Consider the following 24,166-nt stretch of genomic DNA (forward strand, 5'->3'; position numbering starts at 1 on the left):
CACTCCCTTCTTCACCCTTTTGGTGCCTTAACGAGGAGGATTGAAGGCCTGTAGCCTGTGGCATTTTTGATATGAATGCTTAGTGACCTGTTATTTCCCTTTTGTCCACTTCTCTCCATTTCTTCCTCACCTGCCTTCAGAAAGTGTATTTTTAGCATCGTTTTCCTGGCTGAACATCCTGCTTTCTTTCACCTGAAGGCACTGATGTGTTCCTCCTCTGCAGTGCTGCAGGTCCCCTGGGGCACATCCTGTGCAGCAGGGTGACCTTTAGCTATTGCCAAGGCTGAGCTGAGGCTCTGTGGTTTCCTGCATAATCAGCCTGCTTGCTGTAAAATGTGCCAATCTTCTTTCAGCTCTCCTGCTGCTGTTTTATTTCTGTTGGTCTCCTTTTAACCTTGGCTTGCCTCCAGCCACTTTTGGTCCTGATGATAGAGGAGCATCTGTAACAACAGGCCGTCTATGGGATGGCATCTCTGCCCTCGTGGGAGATGAGCCAGCCTTGTGCTCTGGAGTGAGGGAAGGTGTGCTTGGACTCATTCATTACTTTACAGACACTATTGTTTCTTTACTTGATAATTCTGGTTTTCCTTTCTCATTGTCTTCTCAACAGCATCGTGGCCAACACAGATCCTTATTAAATACTGCTTATAAATGCAGCATAATTCTGAGTTCTGTACAGACCTGCTAATTCCCAGCAAGAGGAGATGATGAGCCTTAGTTTCCAGATTTCTTATAAATGCAGAATCAAGCTACAATCAAGTTGTGAGCAGAGTCACACTGGTTACATTCTGCCTGTTTTCTTTGTGTTCAGGTTCAGTGTAAGAAGATAAGGTTCAAGAGGCTGCTGAAATGTGCAGCTGAGCCCTCTAAGCAGAGGGGACCTGCAGTGGCCAGGGACAGCTCTCATTTATGTCCTGAACACAACAGTGCCCCCAGCCTGGCTCTGCACTGCCACCAGACTGTGGCACACATGAGGCAGGGGAGCTCCTACAGCTTATTTCTGTAGTTGTGAAAGAGCCAAAGAGTTTTATTGGAAAGCCATTCAAGCTTGTCTAATACTAGTCCATGTTGAATATTTTCAGGGAATCATTAATCATTTATGTGCAATGACCTACATTAATACATTTTTAACAGTCACTAGGAAAATTACATCCCTGGCATTTCTGGTTTTACTTTTTATCAGGGTGAATTATCATTTGTATGAAATTTGTGGTCAATACAAATGAGTGGAGAGATTCATTCTATTAAGAGATATAGGAGTTTTTATGCATTGCATGCCTTTCTTTTAAAGAGTTGTCTCCATTAATCTTTTAAAATACTCAATAGAATGCACCAAGGGCCAGCCTGAGTGTTTAAGTTCTTTAAAACGTGCCTTTTAGGCTGTCATAAATATCTGCTCTGTCATAATTCTCCATCTGAGAAATGGAGAAGTGTTGCAAATGGTGCATTCTCTTCACTTCTGCTTTTTATTTGGTTTCTCTATCTTGTGGTTCTTCTGTAACACTAATTGGTTCAGCCAGAAAGAGAAGCAAGGTGACCACAAATGGATCTTTACCATGTTATCTTTAAGAGACCCTTATTGAATGAGCCAGGGGATATTTACATTGACTGAGGTTTCAGAATGTTGCCATAGAAACAGGTTTAATCACTAGACAGGTCAAATTTTATTATTTTTGAGACAGAAATGGTAATCACATCTGAGGTGAAATACAATATTGATTGGCTGCCCTGCAACTGCAGAATTCTTGCTGGAGCTGTGTCACCATCTTTACTGGTTTTGGATTTAATGTTAAACAGTGCATTTGTGTCAAATACAGCAGTGGTCTGCAAAAAAAATGTTTCCCAAAGAGGAAAAGAGAACTTGCATTTCCTAATTGTGTGGTAAAAGTCTATTTGGAAATGGAAGCTTAAAATGTCTGTTTTCTTCCAAAGGAAGCATTAACATTAGAAAAGTGGGTGGTGGAGACTTGGCAAAGATTGAAAAAAATTGTGTGTTCCTGTGAGAGCTACTGTGGAGCCCCTGGTGTTGAGGCATCCATAACCTCTGTCCTCTGAATGGATTTTCTGGTGTCCAGTAGGGGATGCTCAGCTTCTCAGTCCCTGAGGATGTCCCCTGCCTACCTGAGAGCCTGAAACTGAGAGGGGTTTGGTACCTTTGAGACTTCCAGTGCTCTCAAATGTGGCTGAAGTTAAGCTGATGAGCATAAGAAATGATCAGAGGAGGATGTAGGGGGTAAAGAGGACATGGAGTCACAGTATGATCCTATAATCCTTGCTTCCTTAAGAATCTAGCCTTAATGTTTTGGCTGAATCATTTTGGCTTGCTTCAGGCATTCTTATTTACACATCTCTCAGGTCTCATTGGTAGACTAGGAATTTACTAATGAGGTGTCATATCTGGGGCTTAGGGCTTCTTTTTTTGCTTGTTTTCTTTTTTTGCAATTCCACTGAAAATTTGCTTAAACTTAATGATGTTCTGAGCCTCAATGCAAACCACGTTTTTCAGTCTGATTTCAGCTTTTCCAAATGACATCTCCAAACAGCTTTTCTTACAGACCACACTTGGGTTTGCATGTGCATCATCTCAGGGAATGACTACGTGTCTGTCAGAGCATTTACAAGGCTGCTCTGGACATTGGAGAGCCAAGAACTTGTTTCTCCTTGTGCTCTCTGGCATGCAGGCAGGCAGCAGCTGCCTCTCAATCCAAAGGCAAAGAAGCAGAGTGATCCTGCTGTGCTAGGGATGGACTTTGGGCCTCTGTTGTTTTGGAACTGATACAGCACCTCAAGAGCTTTGCTGCCATCAGCAAGTGAATGTGTACCTGGGGCTCTGGAATTGCACTCTGGCATTTTCTGGGCATTTCCCTGCTGTCTAAGCAGATGTTTAACGTGGACATGAACTCTGTTCTTTCTTCATGTTATGCTTTATGTCAGTTCTGGCTGTTCTGCTTTAACAAGGATGTAATTGCTTGTCATGGAGTTGCAGGCTCATCTCTGGTTGAGCTGGGTTTTGGATGAAGACCCCTGCACAATCTGTAGGAGTGCCTTCCCCTGATCCCCAGCTCTGCAGCCCTTTGGCTCAGCTGGAAGAGCTGGAACAGACCAGGGTCAATGAAAATTCTCCCCCCCACACCCCAAGCCATGCCCTGTTTGCATGTTGTGCTGCATTTGCCAAGGGATCCTTATTCCCACAGGCCTCTGAAGTCTTGCACGAATGAGCTGGCACTGCTTGTGCTATTTTGACAGAAACTCTGCTTCCAAGTGTCAAAGCCCAGTGATGGGGACATTTGATCATTCAGAAACATCTGTTTGGCTGCTGTGTTAGGGCTCTGTGTGGGTCACTCACTGCAGGAAGAAGCTCTTTATTCCTTAAAGAGGTGTCTGTGCCAAGAGCTGGCAAAGAGAGAGTTGGCTGGACCCAGCCAAAGGTGCCGGAAGAGACTGCTCTGAATTGCTTATTGATTCCTTCTTGCTGAATGACAGCATTCTTCCTCAGTCTGGAAAAGGAGATGTTTGCATTCCTGCCAAAGGGAAATTGGGGTTTGTGGGTATTTTTTTGTCCTTTGGCTGCTTTTTCTTTGGCTTACTTTTTAATGAATTGCAGCATCTAGATAAGCATCATTAGCAAAACTTCTCCGTGTGCAGCAACTTTGTCTGTTTTCAAGGAGCTCTACATCTCCACTGCATGGGCCAGCATCTACATCCAGGGAAAAAAAACAAACAGCCAGGCCAGTGGTGGGAATTTGTCTCACTGTGTGGAAGCTCAAGTTCTCCCCAGCATAAAGATGAAGGAAAGGCAGTATCATGGAGAAATAACTGCGCTCTGCTGCTTCCTGAGCTGATGGTGCAGTCCGTGTCCACAGCTGCCTTTTATCCAAGAGGACCAGGTTTTATAGATGTATAAATCTTTCAACATCAGCAGTCTGACTCACTCCTTCCCTCTGGCAGCCTGGGTGTTTAACTCAATAAGAACAATGGGACCACAAAGGAGGATTTATTGTCCTGTTCTAGCTTATGGTTTCACTGTAGAAGCCTTCTGGTGTATATAAGCAGGCAGGTAAAAGGAGGCACACTGAAAAAGATAGCACTGGAAAAGGAAGCCTGGATGGTGATAGAGGTCAGCATTGGCAATGTATTCAGCCAGACCTGTCCCTCTTTGCTGTCATTTTTCTTCTTATAAAGAAAAGGAGAGTGTAGATATGTGCCTCCCTGCCTGTTGTCCCTCTGTCACCTCTGGAGTTTAACACCATGATACAGCACCAAACTGCTGCAGAGCTCCAGAAATGCAGGAAATCTCTGGGCTGGCCCTTGCACTGCAGCCATTTTCCAAAATAGTTTTGGAAACTCAGCTCCTCCGTCCTGCTCCACCACTGCAGCCCCTTCACATTGATATCACCAAAGTAAAATTCCCAGCTTCATTATTAGCATCCAGTTAGCTGAGCAAGCAGGAATTCTGACTGAGGATTGTGCTGGGAACAAAGGACAGGTCAGGCTGCTTGTGCTCAAGGGACAGAAAGCAGCAGAGCTGCAGAGTGTTTGGGATTCGGAGTACATTTCATTAGCTGTACAGTCACATCTGCATTTATTCCCACTATGGACTGGGAGAAATACTGTGTGTTTGCATTTCCTAACTGACAGCTCAGCCAGGAGATATTTGGACATTTCTTGATCTTCTTTTATGTGCCAGTGCCTTGGACTTAACTCTGCAGATGCTGGCTCCCCCAGGCTCTGCCTGGGGACCCCAAGTTGCTCTGTGCTGTTTTGCTGGAGGCTGCTGGTGAGCTGCACTTCTCCAGCCATGCCCTGGTGCCCCTCCCCTGCCTCTGGAAGTGCCCCTTGCTTCACCCACCTGCAGGGTGGCCCTACCTGGGGCTGTCACCTCACAGTGAGCAGCCTGTCCCTGGTCCCCAGGGTTACCAGTGTGGCAGGATCAAGGTGCAACCATACTGCCCCTGGCCTGCAGCTCTGGTGGAGAAGGCTGTGACTGTCACTCTGTGTCCCTGGGGCTCTGGGACAGATTGCCACGACATGGTGCAACAAAGCAGGAGTGGAAAGGCAAGAGGACAGTGTGCTCTGGCAGAGCCACCCAGCAGGAGGCTGCCTGTGCTTTTTCCCTCTACAGGCACAGCTCAAGCAGAATGTGTCCATCTTCCAAATACAAACCACTGCTGGTCACAGCATTTATAACTGCTGGGTTTACTTGGGAGGTGGATGCAGCCTCTGCTCTTCATCTGCTCTTGTGTAATTCACTTTATCTTCAGTTGTGTAGGGAAAGCACGAGGCTGTTTCTAACCCCTGAGCACACAGGCAGTGTGGAGAGGAAATGACAGGTACCTTGGGACTGAGCTGTCAGGGGTGTGATGCAAATCACAGCCTCAGAGTCCATTTTCTGAGCAAATGAGGGTGCACTCGGTCGTGGCAGACCTTGATCCCTCAGCCAGCTGGCCACAAACTCTTCCACACAGCAGGCCCACCATGACAGGCACCTGGGGTGAGCCCCAGACAGGCCCCACTGCCATCAGTGGGTCCAGCCTTACCTTCAACCCCAGCAGGAGGGGTTGGCAGCTGCACCCCAAGCCCAAGTTCTCTGCAGGGGCCCAGAGGGACTGCTGGGCACGGGACCAGCTGAGGGCCAGACACCGACGCGCGTTCCCAAGATGACGCAGCAGCAAAGACAACGAAACAGTTCAGTTTGATCCACACAACTATTTCTTTTTTTAATTATTAACTTGTGCCTTACAATAGAAGAGGAAAGAGTGCGAGCAAACAATTTGCTGGTTCCAGGAACTACTCTGGCAGCACCGTGAGGGCAGCGAGGTCTGGTGCTGACTGCCCGCCCTGCCAGGGCACTGACACACAACACGGCGGCTCTGGCTCTTGCAAAAGCGATCGCTGGCAATTTAAGGCATTGAAGGAAACCTATGGTTGTTAAATCCTATATCAAATTTGGCACACCTTGGAACAGTTGAGCGGAGACAAGGATGCTTTGCGGGCTGGTGTTCAGGAGTCCTGCAGCTTCCCAGTGCTGGCTGGGGCATGATGCTAATCTAGGCACAGGGTTTTCATGTGAACGCTGTGCAGCCCAACAAGGGGCCCTCAGACCCTCATATTTGGGAGACAGCGATGCCAAATGAGGTGGTGCCTTCACCTCCAGTGTAGCAGTCCCCTGTCCTGTGCCGGCTGCTTATAAACCCCACATGCCTGGCTTGACTAGTGCTGTCAGAAAACAAGATTTGTCAGTACAAAGAAAAAGTAACATTCCTTATAGTTCAAAACATACGTGGCTGAGATCAGATGTCAGGTGCAGTTACAGTCCTGTATGGCTATTTCTGTGCTTCTAGGGTTAAAAGTGAATGGCTACAGTTTGAGGAGTGGGGAAAAGTTTAGCTGTACATGGATTTGGGTAATTGATGAAACTAGTTACAGTAAACATGTTGAGTTGTTTCCCTTCCCTCCCCGGAGTGCTGGCTCAGCAGCCTTCCCAGCTGGCTGCCCCTCGCCTGCCGCAGGAGGAGAGAGGGAGCGTGTAACGAGTCCATGTGCCACCACCACAATGACCAACATGCATCTCTAGCTACCTGTCCTGTGTGCCCCCACCCCATTTAAAAGGGAGCAATGTGCCAAGCTCGGCCTCTGAGTGGCAGGACCCGCAAGGAAGCCATCCCTGGGTTTGTGTTTTTAAGGGAGGCTTCCTGCGAGCCCAGTGCGGCTTCGTGCCCAGAGGAGCAGTTTCAAGGCCGAGTGGAGACTGTTCCCCCTCAAATGCTTGTGAACAGGGTCCTGATGGTTACATCTTTGCATTGGCAAGGATTCCTCCATGCAGGTTTAACCTTCCTCTCTTCTTGACAGAGGTTATGGTCCCCTCAATCACCTCAGCCCTACTGGATGATATTTTAGAGGTCACTTTAATAACCTCTCCTTGCTCCTCCTCTTTGAAGGACAGAGTAGAGGAACTAAAGCTCCTTGGCTGGAAGGAGTAAGTGGGGCTGGGGAGAGAATTGAGAGATGTAAGGCCGCCACTTCCCATGTTGAAGAGGGTCTCCTCTCCCTCCAGCAGCTTCCTGCAAGCACATCACAATGGAAGAGGTTAGTATGGGGATGTGAAACATCTGCAAAACTTGAGAGCATGTTGTGCCCTGCAGGCAAGCCCAAGCCATCACCACAGGTCACACTGCACCATGAAACTGATTCAAAATCATATTTTGGTCAACCATTTCTGGAAGACTTGCAATATGGGGTACATGAGAGCAACTTTCTCCCTTCTTTCCTCTCCAGAAACACCAGGAAAATAAATACCCAAAGCACAGCCTTTTGCATCTACATTTAACTTTGCAAGAGAGACAAGTTTCCAACCCCAACTGTGGCCATTAAAAAATACTGCTTCTGGGATGGCTGAGGGAAGTGGTTCACAGCTGCTGGAGCAAGGCAGGACACCGAGCCATGGCTGCTCCCCAGGCAGGAGTATGGCAGATCCAGGTGAGGGAGATGAACAACATGCTTGTGGTGCTCCTGGAGTGTGGACCCAAGTATTTTCTGGCCCCTTGAAAATACCCCAGTCTAGTGAGTTGTTGGGGGAAATTTGGGACAGTGGGGATTGGGGATTGGGCTTGGGAAGTGCCCAGGTAGAGCAGGAGTAGAGCAGCCTTACCTGTAGGCAGCTATCTCGATATCAAGGGCCATCTTGACATTGAGCAGGTCTTGGTACTCCCTCAGGTGCCGTGCCATCTCATTTTTGGTGTTTCTCAGGTCATCCTCCAGCTGCCCAATGGTGTCCTGCAAAGGCAAGGGTGCTCAGCCCTGTGTTTTGGAACAGGGACTTCTCCCACAGTCCCACTCTGCTTTGCCCATTGTAGAGACAGGGAAGTTGCAATGGGCAGTTGATCCATGACAGCATATACCACCAAGGGCTTGGGACCATGAAATGTCATGCTAGCAGGGATGAAGAAGCAGGGATGAGTGTGTGCAATGGGGGAGGCTTTAGCCATTGATGGATTCATGCAGTTCCCATCTGCGGTGGGGTCTGTAAAATAAGCAAATAGTGCATGGTGATGGGACCCCCAGTCCTGTGGGGGAAAGGCAAGCTGCTACAGAGGAAAGTTTTGGGCTTAAACATCTTCAAATACAGGCAGTGGCTCAACAAGACAAGTGAAAGCACCCTGCACTGCAGCAGTGAAGAAGAAAGGCTGCAGTTTACATCTGCAGGGCTTAAGAAGGGTTGGGACATGCTTCCAGGAGGTGGAAGGAGAGGTGCTGCTGCCAGGGGTCCCCTCCAGGTGGGGAAATCTGTCACCTTCCTGAGAAAATGCCTCAGAGCCTCAAAGTGGGGGATTCTGAATGCAGGGATTTGGGGAGATTACAGAGACAAAGGTATGCCCTGCAAGAGCTCAGCTGGACAGCAGCGTCCTTCTAGCATCCTTCCTGTCAGCTTTGCCCTGCCTTTTGTCCCTAACCAGTTCTACTGTGATGTGGAGGACTCAAAGGCCAGAATTCCTGCTAACAAAGGAGACTAATGTTTTATTCTATTTTTTTCTCAGAAAACAAGCAGTCACTATTTTTCCCTCATGCATCTAGGTATCTAAATAGCAGCTTGAAAGCAGTGAAACCTGCTCCCATAAGGCTCTTCCCAATCAGGTTTCCTGCTGCCAGCTGCCCCACTGTGCCACCAGAGGAGCGTGATTTGGAACAGGAATGAGTCAGCAGTTTGCACTTAAGCCACGATGTAGCCCTGCCTACAGAGCCCTGCAATGGCCACTGCCAACCTCCACTCTCCTGCATCCCCTCCCAGAGCCAGGACTTTGCAATTGCTTCCAGATCCTCTGTTCCAGCAAGCAATCTTCGTCCTGCCACATCATCCTCATCTTGTCCCCTTCCCATTCCTATCACGTCCCCAGCTTCCTCTCCTGCCTAACCTCCCTCGTGGACAGTGCAGACACAGTGAAAGCAGGTGGGGCTGCCCAAGGAGCAGGGAGCTGTGCTGACCTTGCTGCAGTGGGCCCTGTTTGAGCAGAGCCCCTCAGAGCAGCAGCTCATCCTGACTGCAGCAAAGAGCATGGCACTGTCGGGTTAGCTGGGCACAGCCTGCCTTGCAGGATGTGATTTAGGAGCCATCCTTGTGGTCTCTGCTGTGACCTGTGCTGCCCTGACCATTTTCCACAGCAAAATATCTGCAAGAGGCTGTGCCTCTGAGGAGTTCATTGGGCAGTTCATCGACTGAGAAGCTGCAGGATGTGGCTGCTGCTGCTGCAGAGGTTAAAAGCCTCTGCTCCGATGCAGACAGATTGCTGCTGTGCCCAGCCGGGGCAGGAGGGAATGACTTGAGCTGATCCCCACCCTGGACAGCTCCACTCTTGCTGCTGCGACTCTTCGTGCCTCCAGCCCTCTTCCCTCTGCCTGTAGTCCACATTAGCAAAAAACTCTTTCAAAACTGATTGTCCTTGTTCCTGTTCTGCACCTCTCTTCCACAACCCAGCTCAGCCAGCTGGTAGAACAAAAATCCCCTCCTCACACCACTGCAAACCTGCGCCCTAACAAAAAGCTCTTGCATGTTGGTTCAGATTTGGCTGGGCAGCCCACAATTATAAAGACATCTCCTTTAGCAGGATCATTTCAAAAGCTCAGACAATAGGAATATTCTCTTTTAAGACACACTTCCAACCTTTTCCACTGTTTGCAGCCAAGGAAATTACTTAGCTGATACACACACACATTGCTCAATGGAATTTTAAGTATTGCTACACATAAAGTAGATCTTGAGGGTCATATAGAAAAGCACTGCCATGCTGTCACTAAAGCAATTTCAATTATGTTGCTGTTTAATCCAGTTGCTTAATTTTTTCCCCCAATTGATAGGTTGCTCCTAGGATCCCTCTTTCACATGGCATCAAGAGTATTTAAGCAGATTACTGTGTATAATGTTTTCACTATAGATATTATTTTATATTGCCTATTTCCACAAAAATTGTTGAAGACCACCTCAACTATTCAGGAAGCTTGCAAGCAGTTTGGAACTAAGTCATGAATCCTAGAGCGCCTGGCAAAATTTGGCCTTAGAAATGACAAGGCATTACTTGAGTCCTCCATGTATGATTAAAGCAGTTGTTTCAGTATTTAGAAGGAAATGGTTTGATTTAGAAACCACAGATCATTTAACAGTCATATAATAGAACAATCTCATGATTCATTTTATTATAAATCATGAACATTTCCCTGTAGCAAGAAAATGTGGCAATACTGCAGTAATGGAATAAGAGCTATGGAGCAGTCAGTGTCTGCCTCTCACGAGTCTTTTCACAGACATAAAAAATGCTCGGATGTGTCTGCAAGTCCAGACTTAACCTTTGCAGAGCTCCAGTTTCTGCAGTGCAGGTGCCAAGAGCGAGGCCACAGGGCAAAGGGCCAAGCCTGGGCAGACAGCTTCGAGGAATTGCCCACAATGATGTGTAGGCAATTTTGGACCTGATCCTTAAGGGACAGGGACAGATCGATGTCCCAAACAGCGCTACAGCGTGTGGGATGTCCCCTGCGGGAAGGGAGCATTGGAAGGAGTGTGCTAGCCTGCTTCCCCAAAATCTGCCCTTTGGGGTTTTGCCCCTGGATAAAGGGTGAAAGCAATGCCATGGTGGGGCAGGATCTGTGTGCAGGGCAGAGGCACAATGCTGGGTGGTGGGAGGGCTGCAGGGATGCCTGGTGCTGCGCAGCACTGCAGGGGCACCGCCTGCATGGGTGGGTGCTGCACAAGGCAGGAGGGGTGGGTGCTGTTCCGTGCCGAGGGTGTTTGTGTGGTGCAGCACTGATCGGGACAGCGCGGGCGATGGTGCTGAGTGATGTGGGGCAGGGGGGCCCCGCATGGGGCCGGGGGGTTCCAGCACTGCACAGAACTGCGGGAGGGGCTGCTGCAGGGGACAGAGCTGCGCTGCAGCACTTTGCAGGCCACAGCGATGCTCAGCGCTGCACAGGACCAGGGGAGGGAGAGTGCAGGGACGCGGGTACCGGTGCGGCACCGCGCCGGGTGTTGGCGTGGGATGAGATTCCCGGTGCTACACATCACAGGGGGTGGCAGCAGGGATGGAGGAGCCGACTGGTGCGGATGGCGCGGGAGGAGGATGCTCGGTGTCGCCCAGCGCCCGGCGCTGCCCGGTGCCAGGGGAGGGCACAGTGACGGTTCCCGGCGCCGCCCGGCTCACCTGCAGGCCGGCGGCCTCGGCGTTGTGCCGCTCCTCCAGCTCCTGCAGCTGCCTCTCCAGGGACTGGTGAGCGCCGCGCAGACTCTCCATCTCCACCAGCCGCGCCTGGAGCTGGCGGCGGCACTCGCCGGCCTCCCGGCGGCTGGCGCGCACGGCCTCCTGGCTGCGGGCCGCCCGTTCGTGCAGGCGGGCGCAGCGGGCGCGGTACCAGTCCTCGGCCGCCTGCAGGTTGCGGGCCGCCAGCGCCTCGTACTGAGCGCGCAGCTCCCGCAGCGCCGCGGCCAGGTCGGGCCGCGGGGCCGGCGGCGGGGCCGCGGCCGGGAGCGCGGCGCCCAGCTCGGCGAGGTGCTCGGCGTGGGCGCTGCGCATCGCCGCCAGCTCCTCCTGCAGCGCCTCCGCCCGCCGCTCCAGATCGGCGCTGGCGCGGGAGGCCGCCTCGGCCGCCTGCTGCCGGGAGCGCAGCGCCCGCTCCGCCTCGGCGCGGCTCCGCGCCTCCTCCTCGCAGCGCGCCCGCAGCCGCTGCGTCTCCTCGGCCAGGCGCGCCCGCTCCAGCGCCGCCTGCGCCCGCTCCCCGTGCGCCTCCTCCAGCCGGGCGCGCAGGGCGCGCAGCTCCCCGCCCAGCAGCTGCCCCAGCCGGCGCGGCTCGTCCGAGCGCTGCCGCAGCGCCGCCAGCTCCGCCGCCAGCGCCCGGTTCCGCTCCTCCAGCGCCCGCACCCGCTCAATGTACCCGGAGAAGCGCTCGTTGAGGCCCTGCAGCTGCTCCTTCTCGCTGCCCTGCGCCCGCCGCGGCTCCGCGCCGCGCTCCCGGAGCGCCTCCGGCTCCGCGCCCGGGCGCGCCCACCGGCCCGCCAGCATCTCCGTGCGCCGCGGGGACCCCGCGAAGAGGTGGCGATAGGAGGCGGCCAGCGCCGCCGGCTCCGCGCTGTAGCTCATGGCGGCGGAGGGGCACCGGCGGCGGTGCCGGCGCTTATGTACGGCGGGGAGGAGCGCGGCGCGGAGGGGGCGCAGGGCGGAGCGCTCCGGCGGGGAGGGGGCCCGGTGAGGTGCGGTGCCTTGCCCTGCCGTGCCGTGCCCGGTGCGGTTCGGTAAGCGGTGCGCGGTACGCGGTGCAGTGCGGTACGCGGTACGCGGTCCGGTGCGCGGTGCCGCCGCGGCCGGAGGCGACAGGAGCTGTCCGTGCGCCGCGGTGCTGAAGGGCTGTGGCAGCGGGCGGGGCACGGGGCGGGACGGACGGATAGACGGACGGATGGATGGATGCGGGGAGAGATGTATGCGGGGAATAGACGGTCACACGGACGCAGAAGGAGCATGCAAACATACGCAGGCGTATGGACGAGGTCACACGCACACAAAGAAACAGATGGATGCACAGGCATGCGAAAAGGGTCAGGTGCATTCACCGTAAGACACGCTTTCGTATGCTCGGAGCCAGAGACAAAGGGGCAAGCAGCCGTTCAGAGAGACACACAGATGCACTGGCAAGGAGACGCAGAAAGGAAGAGAGACAGAAGGAAGCAGACAGAAATGGGCAGGTGGAGAGAGAGAGTCAGGCAGGCACCCAGAGAGACAAAAGACAGACAGACACACATGTGCCCACCCATACATACATCAATCACTCCTGCTGGGGTATCCCCAGCTGTCCTCTCCAATGCTCAAGGGAAGCTGTGCTGTGCATGTGTCTGGGCTGAAGGTGTCCTGGGGGCTTGGTTCCAGCCCCCCTTCTCTGATGAGGACCAGGGTGCCTATGTCTGTGTGGGATCTCCTTGGGATGGGGATGGGGATTGTTGGGGTGCAGAGCTGGGAGTACGCCTGGAGGAGGGTGAGACCAGGACAAAGACTGATAATGGTCAGTCCAGATGTAACACAGGTGACACAGAGGGAGGGTTTTGCCTTCAGGTTGTTTGCCAGGAACTGAAGCACTTCACTTTCTCTACTGTCCATGCAAGCAGGCTGGGCTCTCCCATTGGCTAGGGTTTGCTGGGAGTACCCAGGGCTGTATCACTGACAGGAAGGGGGGAACATGCACACCCCACCTCCAGGCCAAGTGCATTGCCTGCACCCCAGTGCAGGACGTCCAAGAGACCAATGAGAAGTGACTGATTCTGGGAGCAGCAGCACAAAATATAGCTATGAGATGGAAAAACAACTTAATTTTGATCTGAGTGTGAGAAACATGGGTGAAATGAGCAATATTTGGATCCTGTCCCCTGCTGTGCATCTCTGTGGCACAGAGATCTGCACTGATGCCCTGTTCCTCTACTCCACTTATCCCTGTTTGTCCTCACAGGTCACCAGAGGACATCATGAGGGAGTTCCAGCAAATGAGCAGGGGGGACAAACAAGCCAGGGCTGGCATTGGAGACAGCTGTGACTTCCAAAAGAGCTGTTGCTGGGGTTGAGCAATACCTTCAGTGCAGGTAGCTCGATGTGCAGCTGCAGTGTGAGCGGCACAATTGCATCATCCAAGCAGCTCACGTTTTGATGGCAGAGCATCCCAGGCAGAGAGCCTTGGCACAGGTGGGGCTGCCAGCTATCCTCGCCCTCGCCTGGGCTACCTGGCTCACACTGCCGGGGCTGAAATCCTCTTCTTGGTCTGTTTTTTTCCCCAGGTATTTCACATACTCCTCACACACAAGTGCCTTTTACCATTTCCTCAGTGTCTCCTACTCTGCATTACAATATCCTAAGTCAGGGGTACTGCGAAAAACTGACCAAGGAACAGGGAAGTTTCCAGCTCTGCTTAGTTCTGTGTGTGGCATTGCTTTGCTGACTTTGCTCTGATGCTTATTGCTAATGATGGAGGCTTCTGTGGTTCTCTTTGCCATGGAAAAGTGGAATGCAGCTTACCCTGGCATTCTCACTCATGCTGTTTTAGCACTGCCACACATATGCGCCCTAACAGCTCAGTTAGGAGTGTCACAGTCTCCTCCAGCACATGAACTACAAGGTAGTAGAAATGCTGACTTCCATGGAAAAAGACCCTGGGATAAAATCCCTTTGTCTTCAGGAAAGGGGTCAAGGTGTTCTGACATCATTACACACCCAGGAGCTGCATGAAACAGCTGAGACCTGTGCCAGTTGCTGGTGAGACTGCTGGAGCTGTGGCTGAATGAGCACAAGGGATCAGAGTCACTAAGTCACAGTGAGCGCTGCTGTCCTGCAGAACAAGGCTGGGACTCCAAGGCTGCAGAAAAGCTGAAAAAAGATGAAAAGCATGTCAGACCTGAAACAAGATGACAAGCTGGACAAGTGGGCACAAACCAAAAGCACAGCAAGTACCTGTGATGTGTTCAGCATCAGGAAACCTTGACACTTGAGTAACTGTTGCGACACAGACACATGGCATCAGGAGGAGTTTTATAAGGGTAGAAAACAAGCAGGAAACCAAAGAGAAGCAGTCCCATAGCTAAGGATTGTGCACCAATGAAACAACAATGGGTTGTATTAGGGATTAAATTACCCAGGACCATTTCATACCTCCTAGTTACTTCAAAAATCAAGTCTTGCATGTGAGACAGCAGGAGTGATCTCTGTGATACTCTGTGATACTCTCCACACAGCATCTGCCTGCTGATGAGGCTCATTAAACCACTTATCTCCTGAGCTGCAATCTGCCTGGGCTTGTGAGTCACAGGGAAAAACCACTCTCTGAGCTGTGCACACATGGCAGTGGGACACACACCTCCTGGCCAGCACAGCACATGAAACTAAAGCTCTGGGCAGCTGCTTTACCCCCCAGCCTCACCACAGCAGCTTCACCAGAGGGAAATGCTTGCTAGCAGTGGGGAAAAGGCAAATCCCAGTGTCTTCCAGGAGGCTGCTGCCAGATCTCCTGTGGCACAGGTGGGTCTGGCCCCCTGCAGGAGGGAGAGCTCTCTGGGTCAGGGCAGCAAAGTCACGGAGAAAACATAAGTGCTAAACACACCTATAAGGAGGACGGAGGCATTTGCTTAATTGCACACACACAAACTCACTAACAAAAATAGGAAAATGGCTGTACTGGATCCCTCTAACTCAGGAGTGTGTTTCTCACAGTGGGAAATTCATGCTTCTTTGGTATAACTTCTCTGGTTCTGTCTGTCTGCAGCTCTGGAGCTCCCCAGACAGCAGTCACCTTTCTGTTTACTGGCCCTTATCTAATCAGTGCAAGTTCACGTCCTGCGTGCCATTGTGCTCTGTAACACACAGTTTGATAATGCACTCTATGAGAAAACATCTTTTTAATGTTTCTGAGTGTCTGGCAGCTAATTTCATTTTATGTCCCTGGCTTGTGGAACACAGTGGAAGAGCTGGGATACAATTTTTCCCCACCTACCTCCCTGTGCAGAATTTTGCACACCTCTACCCCACTTCACCTCTTTCCTAGGATGAAAGGATTTTGTCTATTTCATTTTCCTTCACAGAAAAGCCATTTCACATTTTTAGTCATCCTTGTTGGCTTCAGTGAGTCTTCTGGGGTTATGTGTTGGAAAGACACACAGACAGACATTTCAGGAGGGGCCCTGCCATGAGGATGCATGGAAATGACAAATACAGATGGCTGCATCTCCAAGTAAAAACTCTTGCTTGGGGGCCCGGTGCAGGTGCTGTGAGATGTCCCAGGGTATTGGGAAGTGCAGGCTGAGCTTCCCTGTGAGCAGAACCTCCCTGCCAGAGGCTTGGCACCAAAAATGGACTTTGCTACAGCCAGAACTAATAGTTCTGCTGCTGTTGGGTGTTTCCCCTTGGAAGGGGATGGATCAAGGCTGACAGAGCCTGGAGAGGTACAATGGGCCAAGTCAGCAAAACCCTGCCCAGCTGCGTGTCCTGTGCCAGAGGGTGGTGGCAGAGCCTTATCACCCACAGCAGAGTGCAGGGCAGTAGGAAAAGCTGAGGCAGTCCTCGGGGAGATGAAGGAAGCATCATGGCAGTGGGGACAGGAGAGCTGCTGCCAGTGTGAGGCAGACATTCCCAGCCTCTGGCTACCACTGAGGCATGGAAAAGGAGATTGAATGAGTGTTCCAGGGGCTTGGCACAGCAGAGTGGGCCTGGATGAGGTGGGGTAGATGGATGGCTGCCATCACCCTTGTCGCTGGCAGGAATCAAGCTGAGGTGGCCAGAATCCCAATGTGAGGCCTTTTCCAGCCCTCCAGGGTCAGGAAAAACAGACAGAAAAGGTGAGGCTTGTTTTGCTGGGGAGGGTTGTTTTGCTCTGAGCTTTCTGTGGCGGTGCTGACCCAGCGTGGCATGACTTGGGGGCACCACAGGCAGTTTCTGCTCTGCACAATGATCCCTCAGTCTGCCCAACCTGGTGGCCGTGCCTGAAGGAATGAGGGATATAGTCTGTGCTCACAGTAGATGGAGATGGAACACGCCTGCCCGTTGCTGTCCCCCAAGCCCCCAGCCATCACCTCTGCCACCCCAGCTGCTTGGGGGCCTCCTCACCACCCTCCTGACAGCAGATGGGGCACACACTGACCCCAGCCTTGTCCCAGTCTGCACTGCAGACACACTCCCCAAAGTATCAATGATTAATCACGTTTTAACTAAAGCTCTGGCTCTCTCAGACATTGTGGAGCTTAAAAATAAATGAACATTGTGCAACATGGGGAGCTGATGTCAAAGTAGAGTGACTAGGTTTTTATTTGATACTGAAGCCCATGCTTCCTTAAGCTGCTAGCTCAAGGTATTGTAAACTCAATGGCAAACTAAGACAAAGTAACAGATTTTGAAAATGAGCATTATGTGGTACAGCAACGCAGGGGCTGGCTGACAGAACTGTGGGAGCTCAGGCAGGCCAGGGAGGTGCAGGCCTTGGGGTGCAGCACCAGAGGTTTTGTGTGGAGTGATGCCAGGCCTGGAGGAGGCTGCTGAGGAAGGGCTGTGTGGTTGTTCTGTGAGTTGCCACACTGAATCACAGAATTGTTAGGGTTGGAACAGACCTCTGGAGATCTTCCAATCCCTCCCCTGACAAGGCAGGGTCCATGTGACATAGGGATGTGCCTGGGTGGGTTTTGAATGTCCTCAGGGATGGAGACTCCATAACCTTTTGAGCAGCCTGTTCAGTGCTCTGCCACCCTCAGCATGAAGGTTTTCCTCATCAGAGAAGGTCATGGGTCCGGAGCACCTCTTATGAGAAAAGCTTGAGGCCTGTTCAGCCTTATAAGAGACAGGACCTCATTAATGTGTACAAATATCTGAAGGGAGGGTGTAACGATAATGGATCCAGCCTCTGCTCGGTGATGTCAGGCAACAGGAAAGAGGCAATGGGCAGAGGCTGATGCACAGGAAGTTCCACCTGAACACGAGGAAGAACTTCTGTGCAGTGTGGGTGAACACGCACTGCTACAGGTTGCCCAGGGAGGATACGGAGTCTCCCTCACTGGAGATGTTCAAGAACCATCTGGACGCAATCCTGTGCCACATCCTCTAGGATAACCCTGCTTCAGTGCAAGGTTGAAGTGGAACTTCCCGTGGTTTAGTTATGGCCATTGCTCCTTGTCCTGTCACTGGGCACCACTGAGAAGAGCCTGGCACCATCCTCTTGGCACCCGCCTTTGAGAGGTTTCTATGCATTGACGAGTCCCCCTCTCAGTCTCCCTTCTCCAGACCGGACAGGCCGAGCTCCCGCAGTGAGTCCCTCACGGGGTCCGGCCCGCACTCCCCTCACGCTCGCTGCCGGTTCGGCACTTTGCCGACGCTCCCTGGGCCGCGGCCCGTGCGGCCGGCGCGGGGCTCGCACACTGCCCGCGCTCCCTGCCGGCGGGCGGGCGGGGCGGGGCGGGGCGCGGGCGGCGCCTGCGCAGTGCGGGCGGCGCGGGCGCTGCGGCAGTTGGTGCGGGGCAGTTCCACCCGAGCGCGGCGCGAGGTGAGAGCGGCCGCGGGCGCGCGCGGCGGGTGCGGGGAGCGCGCGAGGGACGGGAGCGCGCGCGGGGCGGGTGCGCGCCGGGGGCCGCTGGGGCGGGCGGCGGGGGAGGCAGCGCCCCCTCCCTCGGGCGCGCGCCCCGGTGAGGGGGGTGCCGAGCCCGCGGCCGGGGCTGGGGCTGGGGCGGCGCGGGGAGACCCCCGGGACAGCGCCCGCCGCTGCTCCGCCCTGCCCCGGCACCCGCCGCTGCCCCGTCCCGCCCCGGGCGGGGCAGCGCCCGGCCGTGCCTCAGCCCCCCGAGCTGCCCCCGGCCGTGACAGGGCGGCGATTCCGTGCCCGCTCCGCCGGCCGAGCCCCGGGCACGGTGTGTGTGAGCAGGGCCGGGGCCGCCACCCGGTGCCTCCGTTTCCGCTTTCCTTCCGCCCCACGTGGAGCGGAGGGTCCCGGCGGCGCCTTCCCGCCCGCAGGGCTCCCCGGGGCGGCGGCCGCCCGGCCGGGAGAGGCGCGGAGCGAGCGGCGCGGGGCCGGGCAGCCGGAGCTCGGGGCGGGGGCTCGCTGTCACCGCTCCGCTCCGTTCGAGTTGCTCCTGGCAGTCCGGCTGTGTCAGGCTGGAGCTGATAACCCAAAGTCAGGCGCGAGGCACCAAGTAAATAAATAAATAAAACAAACCAGTGCAAGGTTGCTTTCCTCGCATTTTGCTTACTCTTTTTTTTTTTTTTTAATCCCTCCTTGCATGCCAAAAATAATGTTGCAAAATGTATGATGGAAACAAACCTACACTGGTTCTCTGATAGACCAGATGACTTTATACGACAGTACTGCTTCTTGTAGCACAGGCAGTTTTGAAAATTCCTGGAACCACCGAGATTATGAAACGCTCAAGTTTATTCCCTTGCTAGTGTTTCTAAAGGCTGCCAAGCTGGATGTTAAGGCTCCTCTTTGACGTGGTCTTGAGAACATTCCTCCCAAGCCATAATCGCTCATGTTCTAAAATATTTCTTTTAGCTCTGTAAGATTTATTGTTTGAACATCAAAGATTGCGAAATACTCTCTAAGTAGTCACTTAAAAACGTCTCCCTGTCAGTTTAGAGTAACATCGTCACCAGCTGAAATGTATTGGTCCAAATACTCATTTGTCACTAGTGCTGCGTAGTTTCGCTGAAAACCAGAAAGAAAACGCAAAACTGCATTTTGATCTTCGGTTCAAGTGCTGAATTTGTGGTTCAGCAGTGAGCAAAAACACCAGTGCTTTACATGCAAATCAATCAGCTTAGCTCAGGAAGTCTGCCACTGTCCCTGTCAATCCGTGTCAACCTAAACATATTTTTGAGTGGAACTGCTATTTAAAATAATCTATTGCCATTAGTCCAGAGTCCAAAGGATCGTTCAGGAACCTGCTGGTTTGATTAACAGCAGTTGGGGTTTGTTCAAGCATAGTCGTGGTTGCATTATATAGCACAATACAACCTTTACTCTGTACAGCGTCATTCAAACAAATTGTATGGCAAGTGCACCACCGAACTGCGCTTAGAATGCTCCATTGAATCAAGTACAATTGCAGAGAGAAATGGGGAGAAAAGCTGTAAGAATGGGAGAGATGTTTTCAGCTGAGTTTTGAAATTAGCAGCCCGTTAGTATATTTGCACTGGTAGCAGTAGTGTTATACGATGATTCTGGGATATACGCTAGCGAAAATCAGACTCAGGCTGAAACTTTCCCAGGCAGATTTCCAGTTAGTAGGCAATTTTTAATCATTGTAACGATGATGATAATAATATCTCCCTAGAACTGTCACTCCTTGTCATGTTTGATTCCTAATATAACTTGAAGAGAAAGCTAATAGACCCTTATTAAAATCACTAGAAATATTTATCCTAGACTTTTTTTAACTTTCAGGGGATTGATTTTTTAAACAGCTTAGTCTGGTGTTTACTGGTAAACATTGTGGTGGTATTGTGCTTTTTGGGGAACACTGAAAGGAGTGGTTTATTTCCTTCAAAAATATACAAGTATATTATTTTTGCATTGGAAGAAGGGAAGCAAACTCTTAGAATACAGTGTTTAAATGATGCGTATTGAAAAAACAGATAGCTTTATTTAATCCCATCATAACTCTTACTTGCAGTTCAGTTTAATAAAATAATGCTTGTTGAAAAGTGATGGGTGGGTGGGTGAGCTGTTGCAGTGTGAGCTGTTATCTGGGGATGGCGCAGGCTGGCTGCAGAGCAGGTCTGGTGCTCCAGGACAAGCTGAGAGGGTCTGCAGCCTTTGAATCCTGCAGGAATTGTAGATACTGACTTGCCAGGAGGTGCAGGAAGAAGGGCTGACCACAGCTCTTCCCTGAAAACCTTGAGCAAGAGACAGAATTGCAGTCACACTCAGTGAACCCATCGTTCTGTGGGCATTTTGAGTTAGGGAGTGCTCTGGAGGTGGTGCTGTGGTGGTTCAGTAGCGTGGAATTTGCCATTGCTTGGGCACTGGTGACAATCCTACACAAAGCAGCGTTACCACGGAGAAGCTGCTTGGCTTGGGGAAAGTGGATTAATGGTCTCCAGCCAGGCTGCAGTGGAAAGTTGTCATAGGAACTGGCTCGCTGTTCTGCAGGCTTGTGCCTTGTCTTCACTCCTTGGAAAGAACACCTCGGTAACCAGTCACCTCAGGGTAGGAAATACTCCTGTGCCAAGCCATGAGGAGAGCAGGGCAGCTGGCTCCACCAAGGCAAACTGAGGGCAGGGCTGTACCCAGCAGGGCACAGCCTGGGTGCTGTGCCATGGGATGAGCTCACAGCGCCTGCTCTGCCCCAGATCCCTGCCTGGGGGTGGCCCACAAACACTGGGTGTCCTGACAGAAAACAGCTGTGGCTTCTTCAGCAGTGAGAGAAAACTGAACAGAATGTGCCCAGAAGGGAAAGCCTTGCCTGGCTCTTTGGGATGTAATTGGGAAGAGATGTTTCCAAGTCAGTGCATGGGAATTCCTCACTTATTTTCTGTACTGCATCTACTTTTAAAATTTTGTTTATTTAGTATAAGCAGCACAAATATAATTTAAATTGTTATTTGAAATGCCACAATCCGAGTCTTCAAGAGTCGGCTATTCTGTGCTGAATCTTATTATTTATGAGTATATTTGAAAAGCACATTGATATAAATATTTCCTATTTTAAAATGTCTGTTTTGTGATATTAAAGAAATTACTGTGTCATGATTATGATGCTTGTAGCAATGAGCTGTATTTTGTTTTTTAATCATTATGACTTACTAACTGGAATGGTTCCTAAAACCTGGGACTGTGCACTCTACACAGAGATCACGTGTGTAACATGCATCTGCTTCTTTGACACAACTGCAGAGGGAATCCAGCATATACAATAAGTAGAACTTTATGTATGGTAAACAGACCTTAACCAACATCTGGAAAAAATTGCATCTGTTTTTAAGGTAGCCACTGTAAGCAGTTGATAGTCTAGACCTGCCTACATAGATGTAGTCACTAAGTCTCATGCATGGGTTTGCAGGGCTAAAAAGTGCTGTGGAGACCTGCCTGTATGAAGCCATATTAGGAGAAATACATTTTTTATATGGCAGTATGAGATCGAGCAGGGAGCCCGTGTAATTCAGCCTAAAAAACCCACAGCAGTCTGTTATTACCTGAATGTGTAACAGCGTGTGCACCACACTCTACAGTCAAAAGCAGATTTGCTCTTATTTCCTGGACAGGTGGGTCCCCAGACATAGGAGCAGTGAGTGGCTGTGTGCCAGAACTCTAAGTCCTGTCACTTTTTCAAGTCTGGTACAGCATGGTAGAGCTTAAACTTGTGGCTTGCTGATGATCTTAACTTACCCTCTGGGCATGAATACCTGCTGTGGGATTTACCAGCACAGTCAGCCCTTTTTTGGTGGTTTCACTAGAGACACCATTCTGACTAAACTGAGGAGGCTGGAGATCCCACTGTGATCACCTGCATGCTTCTCTTAACAACCAAGGAAGAAAACAAGTGGGTTCTTACCCTGTGCATCATACCAGCTCAAAGTGACTTAAGTTCTGCAAAAGTGTGAGTCCATCAGCTGCGGAGAGCAGGAGCCACAGTAATGAGACACCTACAGTAATGATGCTGGGACTGAAACCTGTTGGCTTCTCTTTTGAAACTGAAAAAATGTGTGGGCAGAGCTTCTGTAGGTGGGTGGAAGGAGAAAGGGAGGTCCAAGGAGATGTGATTCTTCTGAGATTGGAAGGTGGCTCCAAAGTGAAGTTAGTAGAAACAGATGTGCAGAACAATGTGCTCTAGTGCAGTTCGTGTTGTACCCAGTCTGTAAATAAGAAGGCGGTTGTGGTCGTCGCTATAACTGCCATTCCAGCTCTTTTCACCACAAGTGATTTATTTAAAAACAAAAGCTCCTTGAAGTCATTTTGTGGTCCAAACTTAGCTTAATTTAGTTATGAAGTATTCACAGCTCCTAGCTATGTTTCACATGTTTTCAAAGACTTGCTATTTTGCTTGTATGCTTACTACAAGATTACCACTGAACCTTGCTTGGCAGAGTTGGTTCAGAGGAAGGGATAAACCAGAAAGTTCCTGTACATATTTCTGCAGGAGGCTCTGAGGTAGAGTAGTTTTCTACTGTGTATTTAAGAGTGGGCCTTTGGATTAGCTGGCTTTGACCCAGGCCTTGTAGCTCTCCCTGTTAACATCAGCATAATAGATAAAACTCTTAAGACACATTCTTGCTAGATTTTCATGAAGTAACTTCTCATTGAACTGTCCAGGAAGGTACACTCTCCCAAAATATTTTCCAGCTGGGGTGGTCCAGTCGTGGCAGTTGTGGTGGCCAGATCTGGATTGTGAGCCCTTCTGGGAGGGTTGTCCCCCTCTTGTGCGAGCTGCTGCCTTTTCCCGGGCAGCAGCTGCTGCCTGCACTGCTGTGGTAGGAGCAGCTGCATCCCAGCTGTGTCCATCAGGCCCGGGAGGAAGCGTTTGACTGCACTGTTCAGGCAGTGTTTGCTGCTGAAATCAGTATTCCTTATCTCCTTTGAAGAATGTTAGCTGTGGATGGGAATCAGCTCATACTTTACTGCTTGGACCAGGCTCCTCTTGGCATTTGCATCAAATGCAGTGTGTCTGGCCATGGTGTATAACAAGGGAAACTTTGTAGTCAGTTTGTAAAGTAACCTGTAAAGGAAGGTAAATTCAGAAGGCTGAAGATGGTTTAGCATAAAGCACCCAGAGTTCTCTAGATTAGCTGAAATCTGCTGGTGTTTGGGTTGGTTCAGTTGGTGTTGAGTTACATATAGGCATGCACAGTGAATAATTAGGAACATGAGGTCAGAGAAGAGCATGTGAATATTCTGCTCTCAGAAACCCAAAAGAGGTCTGAGGTTTATGCCAGAGCTTTGTAATCATAACACGGCAATTACCAATAACAACATCTAAGAATAAGTGCTAGCAAAGGGCAGGCATAGGTAATTTTGGAAGTCAGTAAATAGAACAGTTACAATCAAAAATAAATAATCTTTTAATGTTGATTTTGTTTGCTTTCTCTGTCTCCAAGATACCTTTTTTCCCCCCAAAGGAATAGCTAAACATGTTGGCAAAGGTATTTCAAATGCTTCTCTCTGATCTTTTTGGATGTTACAAAGCAATTCCATTTCAAGACTATGCAAAGATGTATGTGGCCTTTGAAGTCACAGGAAAGGGCTGTAAAATTTAGTCCCAAATGTCCTCTTAAATCATGTCCTTTCTGACACTCTATGCAGTATTCCCTGAGAGCTTTTAAGAACAGATCCCCATAGTAGCTACATAATTATTTCTGTTTTATTGGTTGTTCAGTTCAGTGTTACTCTCATGTTACTCTCTGCATTTTCTTTTAGGTCAGGATCGGTTCATTCCCTAAAGGAAAAAACAGATCAGGTGACCATAAATTGCAGGTGTTCTGAGCATCAGTTAACTCGAGACTGGCCCTGGAAACTGCTCTTCCCGTTAGTTCCTGTAGCTTTCTCATCATTGAATACCAGTGGCTGAGTGAAGCTGGAAAGAGGAATTTAGCTTAGAGGCAAGCCAGACTGGTAAATCATCTGTTAGTTCTGCTGTTTGGAAACTGAGGCAGGAGTCAAATTTCATTTTCCGCTCCATGCCTCAGTTATC

The 24,166-nt window shown here is 50.9% G+C and overlaps 2 protein-coding genes across 4 annotated transcripts in view; one reads left to right on the top strand and one right to left on the bottom strand.

Annotated features, from left to right (window-relative positions):
- Nucleotides 1-5,702: 5,702 nt before the first annotated feature.
- On the bottom strand, nt 5,703-12,116 carry INA (internexin neuronal intermediate filament protein alpha). Its single transcript, XM_059476999.1, has 3 exons — nt 11,184-12,116; nt 7,649-7,773; nt 5,703-7,061 (listed from the first exon to the last, which is right to left on the bottom strand). The coding sequence occupies exons 1-3, from the start codon at nt 12,114-12,116 to the stop codon at nt 6,788-6,790; spliced, it is 1,332 nt and encodes a 443-aa protein (XP_059332982.1). The 3' UTR covers nt 5,703-6,787.
- Nucleotides 12,117-12,245: 129 nt separating this feature from the next.
- Nucleotides 12,246-24,166, top strand: part of NT5C2 (5'-nucleotidase, cytosolic II) — a 64,937-nt gene continuing 53,016 nt past the window's right edge. Inside the window, exon 1 of one of the 3 annotated variants that reach the window (XM_059476713.1) lies at nt 12,246-12,268. The gene's annotated coding sequence lies outside the window, so the exon portion shown is untranslated. Of the gene's footprint in view, nt 12,269-17,959; nt 18,031-24,166 lie in introns of those variants that run through there. The other 2 variants (XM_059476711.1, XM_059476714.1) reach the window with 2 other exon arrangements.

The sequence above is a fragment of the Ammospiza nelsoni genome, chromosome 8, assembly GCF_027579445.1.
Source record: "Ammospiza nelsoni isolate bAmmNel1 chromosome 8, bAmmNel1.pri, whole genome shotgun sequence".
Taxonomy (NCBI): domain Eukaryota; kingdom Metazoa; phylum Chordata; class Aves; order Passeriformes; family Passerellidae; genus Ammospiza; species Ammospiza nelsoni.